General features: G+C 37.5%; 3 protein-coding genes across 3 annotated transcripts; 1 reads left to right on the forward strand and 2 right to left on the reverse strand.

Annotated features, from left to right (window-relative positions):
- Positions 1 to 331: 331 nt before the first annotated feature.
- Positions 332 to 3,260, reverse strand: LOC108862352 (MA3 DOMAIN-CONTAINING TRANSLATION REGULATORY FACTOR 1). Its single transcript, XM_018636454.2, has 4 exons — positions 3,024 to 3,260; positions 2,615 to 2,834; positions 2,430 to 2,524; positions 332 to 2,361 (listed from the first exon to the last, which is right to left on the reverse strand). The coding sequence occupies exons 2-4, from the start codon at positions 2,832 to 2,834 to the stop codon at positions 568 to 570; spliced, it is 2,109 nt and encodes a 702-aa protein (XP_018491956.1). The 5' UTR covers positions 3,024 to 3,260; the 3' UTR covers positions 332 to 567.
- Positions 3,261 to 6,277: 3,017 nt separating this feature from the next.
- On the forward strand, positions 6,278 to 8,410 carry LOC108862675 (probable pectate lyase 22). The gene is made up of 4 exons (XM_018636883.2): positions 6,278 to 6,475; positions 6,734 to 7,480; positions 7,829 to 7,967; positions 8,063 to 8,410. The coding sequence occupies exons 1-4, from the start codon at positions 6,351 to 6,353 to the stop codon at positions 8,288 to 8,290; spliced, it is 1,239 nt and encodes a 412-aa protein (XP_018492385.1). The 5' UTR covers positions 6,278 to 6,350; the 3' UTR covers positions 8,291 to 8,410.
- A 44-nt stretch (positions 8,411 to 8,454) lies between these two features.
- On the reverse strand, positions 8,455 to 11,156 carry LOC108862674 (BRAP2 RING ZnF UBP domain-containing protein 1). Its single transcript, XM_018636881.2, has 11 exons — positions 10,766 to 11,156; positions 10,579 to 10,687; positions 10,371 to 10,485; positions 10,174 to 10,271; positions 9,939 to 10,045; positions 9,560 to 9,809; positions 9,396 to 9,449; positions 9,115 to 9,258; positions 8,963 to 9,027; positions 8,813 to 8,867; positions 8,455 to 8,733 (listed from the first exon to the last, which is right to left on the reverse strand). The coding sequence occupies exons 1-11, from the start codon at positions 11,092 to 11,094 to the stop codon at positions 8,581 to 8,583; spliced, it is 1,479 nt and encodes a 492-aa protein (XP_018492383.1). The 5' UTR covers positions 11,095 to 11,156; the 3' UTR covers positions 8,455 to 8,580.
- Between the last annotated feature and the right edge of the window lie 1,965 nt (positions 11,157 to 13,121).

Consider the following 13,121-nt stretch of genomic DNA (forward strand, 5'->3'; position numbering starts at 1 on the left):
GATGTTTCTCACACGGTATCTACATTTCATGTGACCCCAACATCCTCTCGTTTCAGGACAAGGAAAATTTCTCTAAGCTCGGTTTCAATGACCTGAATCAGGTTTCAAGAACATTCTCATATTCATATCCTAAAGTTTATACCATGATGTTGATGTTTTCTTGGCAGGCATACGCAAGGCCAAGGCGAATATGAAAGCCTACAGAGAGACTTGATGATTGGTTATGGTCATTGGGAGTTGGATCCATTAGACTAGAAAGTGAAAATGTACGGATCAAGAATGTCCGACAACAGTTGGAGAAGAGAACCAAGTACAGAGTTTTGAATTGGTGTGGCTTTAAGGAGAGAGCAACTTTTATAATGTAATGTAATCCATTACAAATTAGAACACACTAATAAAAAAAAGATATATCAATACAAAGACAACAACACAATACAAGAACCAAACAAATGTAAAAACTATGAACATCTTATTTTTATCTACCAAACAAATTCATTCATAAAAACATATTATATAATATATATATAGTTACCATAATATATATAAAGAAATTCCAGAGACTCGCACTCACTCATCACTGATTGCAGCAAACTCAGGAAGGATCCAGCCATTGTCCATGGCACGACCAACATACAACTCGAACTTCTCTTTCGCGTTAGGTATATCAAGCGACAAGTCATCAAGGCTGTCTTTAACACGACCAAACCCTTTTGTCATTTGGTTCATCGTAATCAATCCTTCACCAAAACATTCCTCGAGCAGATTCAGCAACCCATCATTCTTCTTCTCCATCGCCATCACCAAAGCTTTCTTCACCACCTCGTGGTTGAAAAACGGCATCCCTAGATCACGGATACATTGACAAGCCTCTGATGTTACCCCTCCCATTTCATATTCCTCCAAAAGTTTCGAGATCTTGTCTTTTGCATCTTCCACTATCCACCCGCTCCCACCTCCCCAGCTTCTCAGCAGCCTCTCCCCTGCGTGTCTGGCTGAGATGAGAGACCGCGCCGAGCGCACTGTTTCTGTCCCCGTTGATTTTGGAGGCAGCTTTGTTGAGATCTCCTCCAGGTTAAGCGGAGCTAAGACGTCGTCGATCACGGCTCTAGCTAGAAACAGAGCGAGCTCGTTTGATGCGTCCATGATGTCTAGAGCCGTGTCTTCTGCGGATTCAAGGAGCATGATGAAACCGTTGATGAAATCTTCTGTTGAGAATAACTCCATGTGGAGAGAAGATAGAAGAACCGATGCCATTTCCTTTTCTCTGTTCTTCTTGTCTAGAGCGAGTGTTATAAGCTTCTTTAGAAACACAGGGTTGTATTCAGGCGTTGCTAGATCTTCAAGACTGCGGATTAGCTCAGGAATGTCATCTGATAAGAAATATTCTTGAATTATATTCACCGTATCCTTCTTGTACCGTCTTAGCTTCTCGTCTTGACTTGATACCCCTCCATCTTGATCAGATGTTACCTTAAACGAATCATCGAGCCAGCCTCCAGAGATAGCCTTGGGAACTATAGAATCAAACAGCTTTCTAGCACAAGGGATGTCTAGAGCCAGGTCATCCAGAGACTCCGCGACTCGGTTGAACCCTTTCACCATCTGACTCGAACTGATCAGACCTTCTTCAGCAGCTTCGTTCAACAGCTTTAGTATGAGCGGCTCGGACGCTTGAGATTCCATAGCCAGAACCAAAGCTCTCTTCACCACCTCGTGATGGAAAAACGTGACACCTAACTCTCTGATGCATCTACATGCTTCGTAAGTGTCTCCGTTCTCCACGTACTCCTTCAAGATCTCAGATATCTTCTTCTTCGTTTCTTCCACCGTGGTGTGAGTGCTACCTCCCCATTTCCTCTCCACTAGCTCCGCGTGGTGAGGAGCCGAGAGGTAGCTCTTCTCCGCGGTCACAACAACATGATAACCTTTCGAAGACTCCGGAAGATTCTTCCTAGACCTAGCTAGAAAAACAGGAGGGAGGATCTCATCAACGATAGCCCTGGCGATAAACAAGGCGAGGACATTAACAGCATCAGGTATGTCCACGGCAAGGTCATCAACGGATCTGAGGAGTCTTATGAACCCATCCCTGATCTGATCAGGTGAAATCACATCAGCATACAAGGCGGAGAGTAAGACAGAAGCCATTTCCTTCTCCTTATCGTGCCTGTCCATGGCCATAGAGACAAGCCGCTTTGTGAAGTAAGGATGATATTCAGTCGAACCGAGCTCCCTGAGGTCGGAGGCCGCCACTTTCACATCACCGGTGGTGAAGTACTCCTCGACGATGGAAACTACAGACTTTTTGTAATCATCCAAGGGGTCTGACACAGGTGAATCAACAAGTTCATCATATGCTCCCTGTTTAAAAAAAGAGAGAGAGTAAATGAGTCACAAGTAAAGGTAAAAGAATCAAATGGATGTTATACCTCTCCACTATCGTAATTGGGATCGTTTTTATCTACAAAGCAGTCAACATCAGTGTCAAGAAGCTTTCCCCAAGTTCCTTTTCCACCAGCACCCTCTGCAGAAGGTATCATTAGGTAGCCCACGTAAGTCAACCAACCATGAATCAATCAAGTAAAGAGGAAGGTTTCACAAAAAAAGTTTTGACCTTTCTTAACACGGATATGCTTGCCAGAGTGAGTCCGACGCACGTGCCTAAAAGGGAGCCCAGCTACGGGTCCTTTGCCACCAGTGGGAGACTTTATGTTGAGATCAGCGAATAAAGGATGAGACTTTGGGGAGGATGACAAGTTTTCAGCGCTCTTCAGAGTTGCTAACTCCAGTTTCTTCCACTGTCCGTCCGTCAACATACCCTCATCCGATGCCATCTGAAACACAGATAAAAAGGATCAAAAAGCTCAAATCACAGACGAAAGTTCTTCCCTTTCCACCTCCACAAGGGGACAGGCACGCACGCACACGTGACTTTATAGAGATTTATATACGAATAACTTTGTAACTTATAAGATCGATTGTTAGATAGATATCACAAGAAAGGAGAAAGAAGAATCTAGTACATGTGTGACTGCAACACAGGATCTAATTCCAAACCGTGAAAAGAGAGTCGTGCTTGGCTCGGATCTCGAACCAATTGATATGGATCGAGCCTCCAGCACCGGGGGGAGGAGTAACAAACTAACAACGCGGAGAAGAATCAACGTCGAATGAAGATAACGATCACTCCACTAAGATTCAAAAGTCACCGATTCCAGACAGCGACTAGAGAAAAGGAACTGGATCAGGATCGCCTCCAAAAAAAATTATTAATATAAATAAAATAAAGTTTTATTATATGTGATTGTACACGTCATCATAGAAAAGACGTGGATGGCTTCTTGGTTTTTTTTTTCTTTTCTTTTCTTTCCAATTCGGATACAAAACGGGCTGTGTCATGAAGTTCGGCCCATAAAATTAGCTGTTTTGGGCTCAATTAATCAAATTAAAAGTAACGTGGAATTCCATGAGTTGATTGATGATCATATGTTACAAAGTTACATGGAAATGAAATGTGTAACTTAGACACCTACTTTAATCTGTCACGATTCCATGCATTATCAAAAGGATCAATTTCGTTTCACTATTGTAACAAAAAGAAATACGAGAGGGAACATCAAGAGTCAGTCACGTGAACCACCACACTATTATCACACAACTATTAATTCTCAAGTTTCTTGGCAATGCACCCGATAAACTAGCGTTTTAAGCTATCATCTTCGGATTTGTGTATGTTATACTTATCTTTCTTAATATGAATATCGTGTGTTGGCAACAAGTGTAGATTGATATTGTATATATTATCATTTGATGATCTAATCCGAAATGATGATTATGAACGGTCTAATCAGCATTTTTTTAATTTTGTTGTTTTAGTGAATGTGCTATGTTTATTGAATTATTTGTACAACACTGACAATGAGAAGTAGTTTTCAAGCAAAACAGCCGCACATGCCTTTTGTCTCAACACTTTCATTTTTTTCTAATCCGACGGTTCCTTTTATACCTACGACCTTGAATCTAACCACTCTGCTTGTTTTTAGAAAGGTCAATTTTTGTTTACAAGACATTTCAACCTTCACAACCTAAACAAGAAAATTGAAAGCTGAAATTATTTCATACGGCGACCCAAAAAAAATCTCGTGAATTATCCGCCGAGCTTTGTCCAGAACATGCTACAAAAAAGATTATTAGTAGATTTAATACCCAAATATTCAGGTTTCAGTTTGAATGACATCCAAAATCGTATGATCCACGTACGTACACCAATCTAAAAATGCTATTGTAATAAAAAACAACTACATTGTTGAATTAGATATTATAATATGCTCTCTAGATATATATTTGCATGGTAAAAATGCGATCAATTAGCATTATATGATCTTGTTAATTGATCGCATTTTTACAAGATCATATAATGCTAATTGATCGCATTTTTACCATGCAAATATATATCTAGAGAGCATTTTTACAAGATCATATGTAGCAAAAATAAAATGTCGGTAAGTCGCACAGTTATATGAGTTTTTTTTCGAGAGAGAACAATTATATGAGTTTTTTTTATGAGAGAACAATTATATGAGTTTTTTTTTTGTTGCTAAAGGCACAATTATATAATAATATGATTAAGTTGTGGAGGACATGTAGTGATGCCAATTGTTTCCATGTGCACTTAATTGTCAACACATTTTACACCAGAAAAAAAAAGTTCAATTATTCTCTATGAAAATATATTATATGAATTTTATAAACCTAATACAGTGAAACTTCTATAAATTAATAATGTTGGGATTACACCATAACTATAAATTTTTATTAATTTATCGAGATTATTAATTTATCGATATACTAATTGAACCAAAAATTCTATTTGGAACTATGAAATTATATTATTTTATAGATTTTTTAGTATATATTAATTTATAAATTATTAATTTAAAGATACTATACTGTATTAGGTTTGATCATTTTACATGGACTCGAAAATCCGAATCATAACCGTTCCAAAAATATCCGACCCGAAATCAAACCAAAAATTTATAATTACCTAGTTAGACCCAAAATATCTTTTATCCGAAAGAATTAGAACCGAAAAAATTGACTCGAATAGATCCATATCCGAATAAACGCGATCCAGTAAAAACCAATTTGTACCCAATGTAAAAATATGAATATATAAAACTATGATTCCATGTGTTATATTTTCTATGATTTAATTTATGATCTAGTTAAAATTTCATCTTATTAGAAAAATTTATTATTATTTTATAACAATTTCAAGTAATATAAATTAAAATATTGAATTTAGAATTTAAAAATATTTAATTCAATTATTAATAGTTTATTTGTGGTTATTTTAGAAAATTTCAGATAAACACGATGGATTTTGGCTGAAGTTTGATAGAGTTCAGATCCTTCAATTCTTTTTTGTATTATAAGTACTCGAACCTGACTCAGATCCGTTTTGGACTCGAAAATTATAGGTATTTTAATTATAGATCCGAATCGATCCGAATCTGAGAGGAACCAAACCAAATCCAAAAAAAAAAAATGCTTAGTTGGGTCCAAATCTTTAAAACTGAAAACCGAATCGAACCTGAATACCCAAATGCCAAGACCTAAATATTGGCCTTCTAGCACATGGTTCAATGGTCCCAAAATCAAATCACTTTATGGGGTGGTGTCGGCTAAGTTCTTCTATTATATTGTCTTTGATTTGTGGTTGTTCTCTTATTTTGTTCTGAGCAATAGTGCTATTAATAATAAGTTCACCCGTATTACTGAAGTACACTAACACACTGTTGACTTTTGGGGGCAGTCTAATTAGTGTTCACCAACATTCATCTTTGAGTTCGTTGAGATTTATTACGAATTATCTTTTTCTATATACTCCAAATGACTCATTGCTCTTATATCACCTGCATGTTTGTATATTGAATGTTACTGGCTCAACCATTTTGATTTCAACTGCTATAATGGTTGAGATCATTATATTTACAATGATGATCTGATCAGTGTGATGTTGAATGCATACATGTGAGAGTAGGTTTGTCATTCGGGATTGAGTTTTGAAACTTCATTCATTTCAAAATAGCGCACTTTTCTCCTCTTTATATGATTTAGGTTGGTTTCCATTATAACACAGGGAAAATCATTTCATATTGAGATAAGAGAAAGAGAAAAAAATTAAAGGCTAAGAAAAGTGGGTCCAATTAACCCCAACTTGCATGCGCATTAACTCACTCAAGGTGTTCATGTGCTATATAGCCTATATGTTTCTTTGTCTTTCTCCCTTCATCACTCATGTTTCGTACAAAAACCTTATAACTTTACAAAAAGCCAAGAACACAATGCTGAATTCCTCACAAGCATCCTTTGCTCTTATCTTTCTCTGCTGCATTTCCTTTTTCTTGTCTACACTCGCTTTGTCCTCGCCTGTTTCCAACCCTGAGCTCGTAGTTGAGGAAGTCCACAGGTATTGTAACACAAATGTACAATTTTTGTGAATACAAATGTATGTGTAGTAATTTTTCTTTAAAAGTTTGTTTTAAAGTTCTCTCCATGCAATGATAGTTTCGTTATTTTAATCTTATCGCTAAACTGACTTTGTTTATTTGCTGCAATTAGCAGTTATACGTACGTCCAGAATAATGCAAATATTTTATTGTATAGTAGTGGATGTGAAGTCGTCTTTCTAACAAACATCGTGGATGTTAATTGGTTGATATTTTAGGAAAATAAACGAGTCCATATCACGAAGGAGCTTAGGATACTTCTCGTGTGAGACCGGTAATCCAATCGACGATTGTTGGCGATGCGACAAAGACTGGGAGAAAAACCGGAAACGGTTAGCTGATTGTGGAATCGGTTTTGGAAAAAACGCAATTGGTGGTCGCGATGGTGAAATTTACGTGGTCACCGATCCAGGAAATGATGATCCAGTAAACCCTAAACCGGGAACACTAAGATACGCAGTAATTCAAGATGCACCGCTCTGGATTATATTCAACCGAGACATGACGATCCAACTAAAAGAAGAACTCATAATGAACTCTTTCAAAACTCTAGACGGACGAGGAGCATCAGTACACATCTCCGGTGGGCCGTGTATAACCATACAATACGTGACAAACATCATCATCCATGGTTTACACATACATGACTGTAAGCAAGGTGGGAACACTTACGTTCGAGATTCTCCAGAGCACTACGGGTGGCGGACGATATCGGACGGTGACGGTGTTTCGATCTTCGGTGGGAGCCACGTGTGGGTTGATCATTGCTCGCTCTCGAATTGTAACGATGGGTTGATTGATGCAATCCGTGGATCGACGGCTATAACGATTTCTAATAATTACTTGACGCATCACAATAAGGTTATGTTATTGGGACATAGTGATACGTACGAGCAAGACAAGAATATGCAAGTCACTATCGCTTTTAACCACTTTGGAGAAGGCCTTGTCCAAAGAATGCCAAGGTATGTATGATTTACTTTATTATTTATCAAAAAAAATGTTTTATTAATACAAATATTTTTGGATATATGTAGCACAAACTATAAAGGTCAAGTATATTGTCGGTGGACATTTTCTAAAGTTAAAATAGCAAAGCCAAAATACAACTGCATTTTTTCGAACATTGATACAACTATTGCATTGAACTCTTAATAATTATGATGTCTATAATCAACCGTAACATAGTGAACATTTGCTGATATTTTGTTTTATATGTAGATACTTCAGATAGGTTTTCTATTTAAGTAGAGAATGTAAATTTTTATGTTAACAAGGTAATGAAAGATTATATTTACATAATATACATATAGGTGTCGACATGGATATTTCCATGTGGTGAACAATGACTATACACATTGGGAAATGTATGCAATTGGAGGAAGTGCTAATCCTACCATCAACTCCCAAGGCAACCGTTTCCTTGCTCCTGATAACTCTTTTAGCAAAGAGGTAATCCAAATTTTCAGCTTTAACGCAATAAAAATTCAATGTGATTTGATTCAATTCAAACTTATAATATTACAACTTATGGTTTTGCGAAAAAGGTAACAAAGCATGAGGATGCGCCAGAAAGCGAATGGAGTCATTGGAATTGGAGATCCGAAGGAGATCTAATGCTTAATGGTGCATTCTTTACACTTTCTGGAGCTGGACCAACTAAATCGTCAAGCTATTCGAGAGCCTCAAGCCTAGCTGCTAGACCGTCCTCTAATGTTGGTGAGATAACTATATCTTCTGGTGCGCTCAGCTGCAAAAAGGGTTCCCACTGCTGATCATAGCCCCACCAGCGTGGATGTATTTGTGTGTGTATATAATGTAATGAAACCAGCAATTCAAAGCTAGTTGTGTAATAATCTTGATGAAAAAGTGACGAGGAGTTGATTACGTTTGAATTTGGTCCCTGTGTCGGCAAAACTTACTAGTATCACTAAACACGTTTAACCAAAACCAAAAGTTATTTCCTGTTGAAAAATAGTATTTTTATCTACAATAGTACTACTACACCAGATATTAGATCAATTTGGACAACAAACCAAAAGAATATCACAAACCCAATCTTCATTTACTTTCTACGGTTTGACTTCTTCTTCTGCCTTCTAACTGGCTCCTGGTTGATAGGCACTGGCAAGACGGTTCCTTCACGTATACCATCCGAATCTGATGACATATTCTTTAACGTTTTCTGTGCTTCAACAAACACCCTTATATCTCTTATCTGTTACAAACCGATTACCATCACTCGTTAAATGTTAATAGCGGAAATAGCAAACCCTCGGTTGAGTATAGAAGCTTACCTGTTCTTCAAGATCAGCTATAGTCTCGTCTTTTGATCCTAGCAATGCAGCTTCCCTGAATAGACACCATAAGTCGATTGTTTCTTTACCACGTATTATGATTTTCGTTTTATGTAAAATCATATTTAACAAGAGAAAAACATCTTTCACCTCTCTTCTATTTCCTTGAACTTCTTCCGCCAAGTATCCTGCTCTTTTATAAGCTTTCTGTTAACCTGGATCCAGATTTTAATAGTTCACAGAGTATAAGGAAACCTTTCAAGTATGGAACAACGGAGAACAAGGCCTAGAGAAACTCTCACCTCAGTGATTTCAGTTTTTTCCTCTTCGCATATTTCGATTTCATTCTGAAGCTCCTGCATCTTGTTAACAACAGTCTGCTCAACTGCTTCAGCAATACTACTTTCCTGCTTGCTTCTCGCTTCCACAATCAGAGATTCATAGTACTGATGAAAAAAAAAACATCACGATCGTGATAAGTAATTGATCTCTCTATGCATAGATATACCATGAGGGGTGGCTACAACATCATCCTCTACCAAGCTTGTTCATATATAAATTAAGAAGAGATAGAAACACTTGCCTGTCGCTGAGCCCTAAGCTGACTTGCAAGAAGGTCATTATACTCGGTTACAATCTGTTCAACAGAAATTTAGTCAAGACAAATAATAAAATCATGAAAGCCATTAATGTTCTAAGATTCATTTTGTGCAGGAAAATTTGATTTAAGAGTGATTGAAAGCATACTGAATCAACTTTGCTGTTGAAGATAGCACCGCTAATCCCTGTATCCTCACTACACTCACAGAGACCACAGTCCCCTTCGTGGGAAAGACAGCGGTTGTTCATCTCTACCGACTTTCCATCTATTTTTGAATGGTTTAACCGATGAACATAGCTGTCACCAACATAATCCCAGATTTGTTGTGTTCGCAAATCAAGAGAGTAGCAATGATGCGTTTCTTTCCAGTGCCTGATAGAGTGCCCTTCCCTGTACCTACAATTGGAAAAACACAATCAACCCACTGTGAATGAAACTTCCACCTCTGAGGAATATATAGATGCGTTTACAGTTTCAGGTTATCTAACTTTTTTTTTACAAACGGAAACGCAAAACAAGCTTTACCTTCCACAGCCTAAGAAGCCACAGACAAGGCACGCCCATACGTTGTCCGTTTTTCCACAAATAGAACAGCTTGGTATATCATCTTGTTGTTGACACAATCGACAAACCTACAAGCGAAAATGAACATGTGTCAAGGTATTTGTTAAAAACAAGACGAGTCAAGATTCATTATCCGCCAGAAACATGCAATGATCAAAGCTCTAACATATGAAACAAGAAGGAAAAGGCCACTCACCTGACAGGATAGATAAGTCCATTTTGAAGTGCAAGAACACTGAAACGAGTGATCACAAAGAGTACTGAGGATACCACTAGTGTCAGGATCCAATCTCTCTGCACCAGTCAAATTCCAAATACTCAAATAAACCCAAAAAAATTAGCTGAATCATTCAAACTGAAAACAAACCATCATTCTTTAGCAGAAACTCTCACCAAGACATATTGGGCAAGTAGGTAACTCGGTGAATCCAACAGGGGAAGAAGCAGCAAGCTCATCAAACTCAGTGTGTTCCACCGTAAGTACATAGAGAATATGACAAACCTCAGCCTAAACACACAAGAACAAAGTTTAATATTCATAAAATGAACTGAACCAGAAAAAAAGAAGAGAAACCTCCTTTCTATATTATTACAATAATACCTCAGAAGGAGCATACTTTCTCCCATTCAAGTTCTTGTGGAACCCATCCGCTCCGGCTTGATCTGAGAGTGTGATCAAAACACTATACCTATCTTCCATCGCATCGTTCCTAAACATTTTTCAACAAGAATCAAATCAGCTTTTAGCCTCTCTTTGTTTGGTTTCCAAAGCGACGACGACGACTCACCTGATGAAGAGGATGTGAGAGACATGGGCGATTTGGGAATCGCAGAAGCGGATGAAATCGAGGGAGGAGAGGTAATTGGGGACAGCGACGACGAAGAGAGTGGTTGATCGGGAGCTAGGGTTTGGGAGGGAGCTGTGGGAAGAGTTTCGGTAGAGATGGATTAGGCCTTTTCGTTCTGTGAGTTTGAGAGATGGTATGAGCTTATTGTTATTATTATCGGTGGGACGCTGAGATCTCCTCGACGACGGCGCGTAGCTGAAACCGGATTCTTCGTCTTCGGTGGAGATCGGCTGCTCTGGGTCTACCGAGTGGACTCTTAGGACGAACATCGTCTCTTTCTCTCTGTGAGATCAAGCTCGCGAGAAACGGTGACGATACACGGTGGCGGGCCTCTCTTGTATTTTATATATTCTTGGTTTAAGTAAGACTATTGTTATGGGCCTTATGTAGTTTGTGGGCTTTTGTTCTTCATTTTTGGGCCCTTTTAGAAGGTTTACGCACAACAGAAAAACACAAAGCTCTCTTATTTTTGTGGGAAAATGTTATCTAGCCCACAAATTTGTTTTCATTTTGACCACGTTGAAAGACTATTTTAGAAGGCTATCACAGTAGCACCAAACTACTCGCCACATTGAAAGTTTGTGAGCAGCACAAAGTTCTTATTTTATTCTATTTGTATGGTTGAGTTCTAATGAAATTTTAAGATCTTATCCAATTGTCATCAAAATGAGAGATATATATGAGAGAGAGAAAAACAACAAAAGACAAGCGTTTTTTTATGATAAGTGTCTTAATCAACAAAAGAAGAAGGAAGATAAGTATCCAATTATTAAGGACCGGTCTCGAGGCGTAGTTGGTTCCAAAGATCAAGGGAGGGTGGTGAGGTCAACGGTCATCCTGGTTCTAGACTTGGTCAACCATTTTTGGTTATGTTTTGATTTTGAACTTTATCTATAACCATGTATTACGCATGTCTTTTTCTTTTTGTTGTTAAGACTTTTAGTTCAAACATCAACAAAACTTTTTGGAGAATATAGAAATATACATATAACATCACCTCCAATAAAGAATCACGAAGGATCGGTGACAGTTTTCTTTATAGACTTTTGTCAATGCACACACATTTTGTGGATATCCACTACCGGTTATTATAAGTACATTGCTGATTCATGATACTTTACTTGCGAGATACAAATCTATCCAAAGTCCAAATTCTAAGGATAAGAACATGACACATCAATCTCTAATGCTTCAAAAGTTCAAGTGGAGTATAAACAGTATGGAATATAAACTGTTAAGTTATATTTTAGTTCCAGGATGCTAATATATTGGGAAGAATCTTGCATGAAATCATCAAATCCATTATTTTATGTTGCACTTTTCGCTTTTATCTTTCATGTAAACTTATCCACAAGTTTTGGATTGTGTTGCTTCGTTTTCTTAAAGGGTCATTTGTGAATACTAAAGGCAGATTGTGATTAATTTATTGAACATATACATACATGTTGAGTTAATGAAAGGAAAACATCCCAACGTTTTTTAATCAAGTATGACAATTTATTTAACGAAAAGTGCACATAAACTATACAAACTCATAATTAAGCCATACGCAATAGTTAGAATAACTATGGCCTCTTATGAGATACAATACTAGTCAACAAGGAATCTAATTTTTTTTAGACATATATTGTGGTTTTGGATCTGAATACGTTTAGTTATTCAGATACAATACTAGTAATGACTGCTATGATTGAATCAGATTTGGCTGCCATACGCGGCGAACTTTCCTTCCTTCTATGTGATTAACATTTCCTCAAACTCCTCCGATGCTCATGAATATGACCAACCGTTTTGTGATAATAACTATAATAATAAAAATAAACAACAAAATCCAGTGGCAATAATGAATGAATAGGAGAGTTACAAGTGGCCAGACAAGAGGGCATGAAGTGGATGAGGATAAACAGCCACGTAGACGAGGAGGTGGCTCTTGGGAAGAGGCAAGGGTCGGTTTACTTCCAATAACCGGCCTTTTGAAGCTAAAATAATCATATTTCAACTCTTTTTCTTCATTGCAAGGCAAACTTTTGGACCGGTTTTACACTTTTTCCACGTAGGATCAATTAAAAAAACACAACATCTGTGTCCTTACCGGGACAAAAGTAATACTATTGTTTTGCCCAAAAAAAAAAAAGTAATACTATTGTTTAGTTGTCATTAGAAGTCACTTTTAGTGGAAACTTAAACGTAATTATGGAATATAATATCGGTGTACTTAAGGTCCAGTTCAACATATAATATATTGCCAAATATCTGTTGGTTAGATCCTGTTGGTATAGCTTTTTATGAATATGAA

This window comes from Raphanus sativus, chromosome 5, assembly GCF_000801105.2.
Source record: "Raphanus sativus cultivar WK10039 chromosome 5, ASM80110v3, whole genome shotgun sequence".
Taxonomy (NCBI): domain Eukaryota; kingdom Viridiplantae; phylum Streptophyta; class Magnoliopsida; order Brassicales; family Brassicaceae; genus Raphanus; species Raphanus sativus.

What these genes read in the sequence shown, in the direction of transcription:
- LOC108862352 (XM_018636454.2), bottom strand. Translation starts at nt 2,834, where the DNA reads ATGGCATCGGATGAGGGTATGTTGACGGACGGACAGTGGAAGAAACTG. An exon ending in GCATATCCGTGTTAAGAAAG is followed by an intron (nt 2,525 to 2,614) that starts GTCAAAACTTTT and finishes TACCTTCTGCAG; the next exon opens with AGGGTGCTGGTGGAAAAGGA. An exon ending in CCAATTACGATAGTGGAGAG is followed by an intron (nt 2,362 to 2,429) that starts GTATAACATCCA and finishes TTTTTTAAACAG; the next exon opens with GGAGCATATGATGAACTTGT.
- LOC108862675 (XM_018636883.2), top strand. Translation starts at nt 6,351, where the DNA reads ATGCTGAATTCCTCACAAGCATCCTTTGCTCTTATCTTTCTCTGCTGC. An exon ending in GTAGTTGAGGAAGTCCACAG is followed by an intron (nt 6,476 to 6,733) that starts GTATTGTAACAC and finishes TTGATATTTTAG; the next exon opens with GAAAATAAACGAGTCCATAT. An exon ending in ATAACTCTTTTAGCAAAGAG is followed by an intron (nt 7,968 to 8,062) that starts GTAATCCAAATT and finishes TTTGCGAAAAAG; the next exon opens with GTAACAAAGCATGAGGATGC.
- LOC108862674 (XM_018636881.2), bottom strand. Translation starts at nt 11,094, where the DNA reads ATGTTCGTCCTAAGAGTCCACTCGGTAGACCCAGAGCAGCCGATCTCC. An exon ending in TCTCACATCCTCTTCATCAG is followed by an intron (nt 10,688 to 10,765) that starts GTGAGTCGTCGT and finishes AAAAATGTTTAG; the next exon opens with GAACGATGCGATGGAAGATA. An exon ending in TAGCTGATCTTGAAGAACAG is followed by an intron (nt 8,734 to 8,812) that starts GTAAGCTTCTAT and finishes GGTTTGTAACAG; the next exon opens with ATAAGAGATATAAGGGTGTT.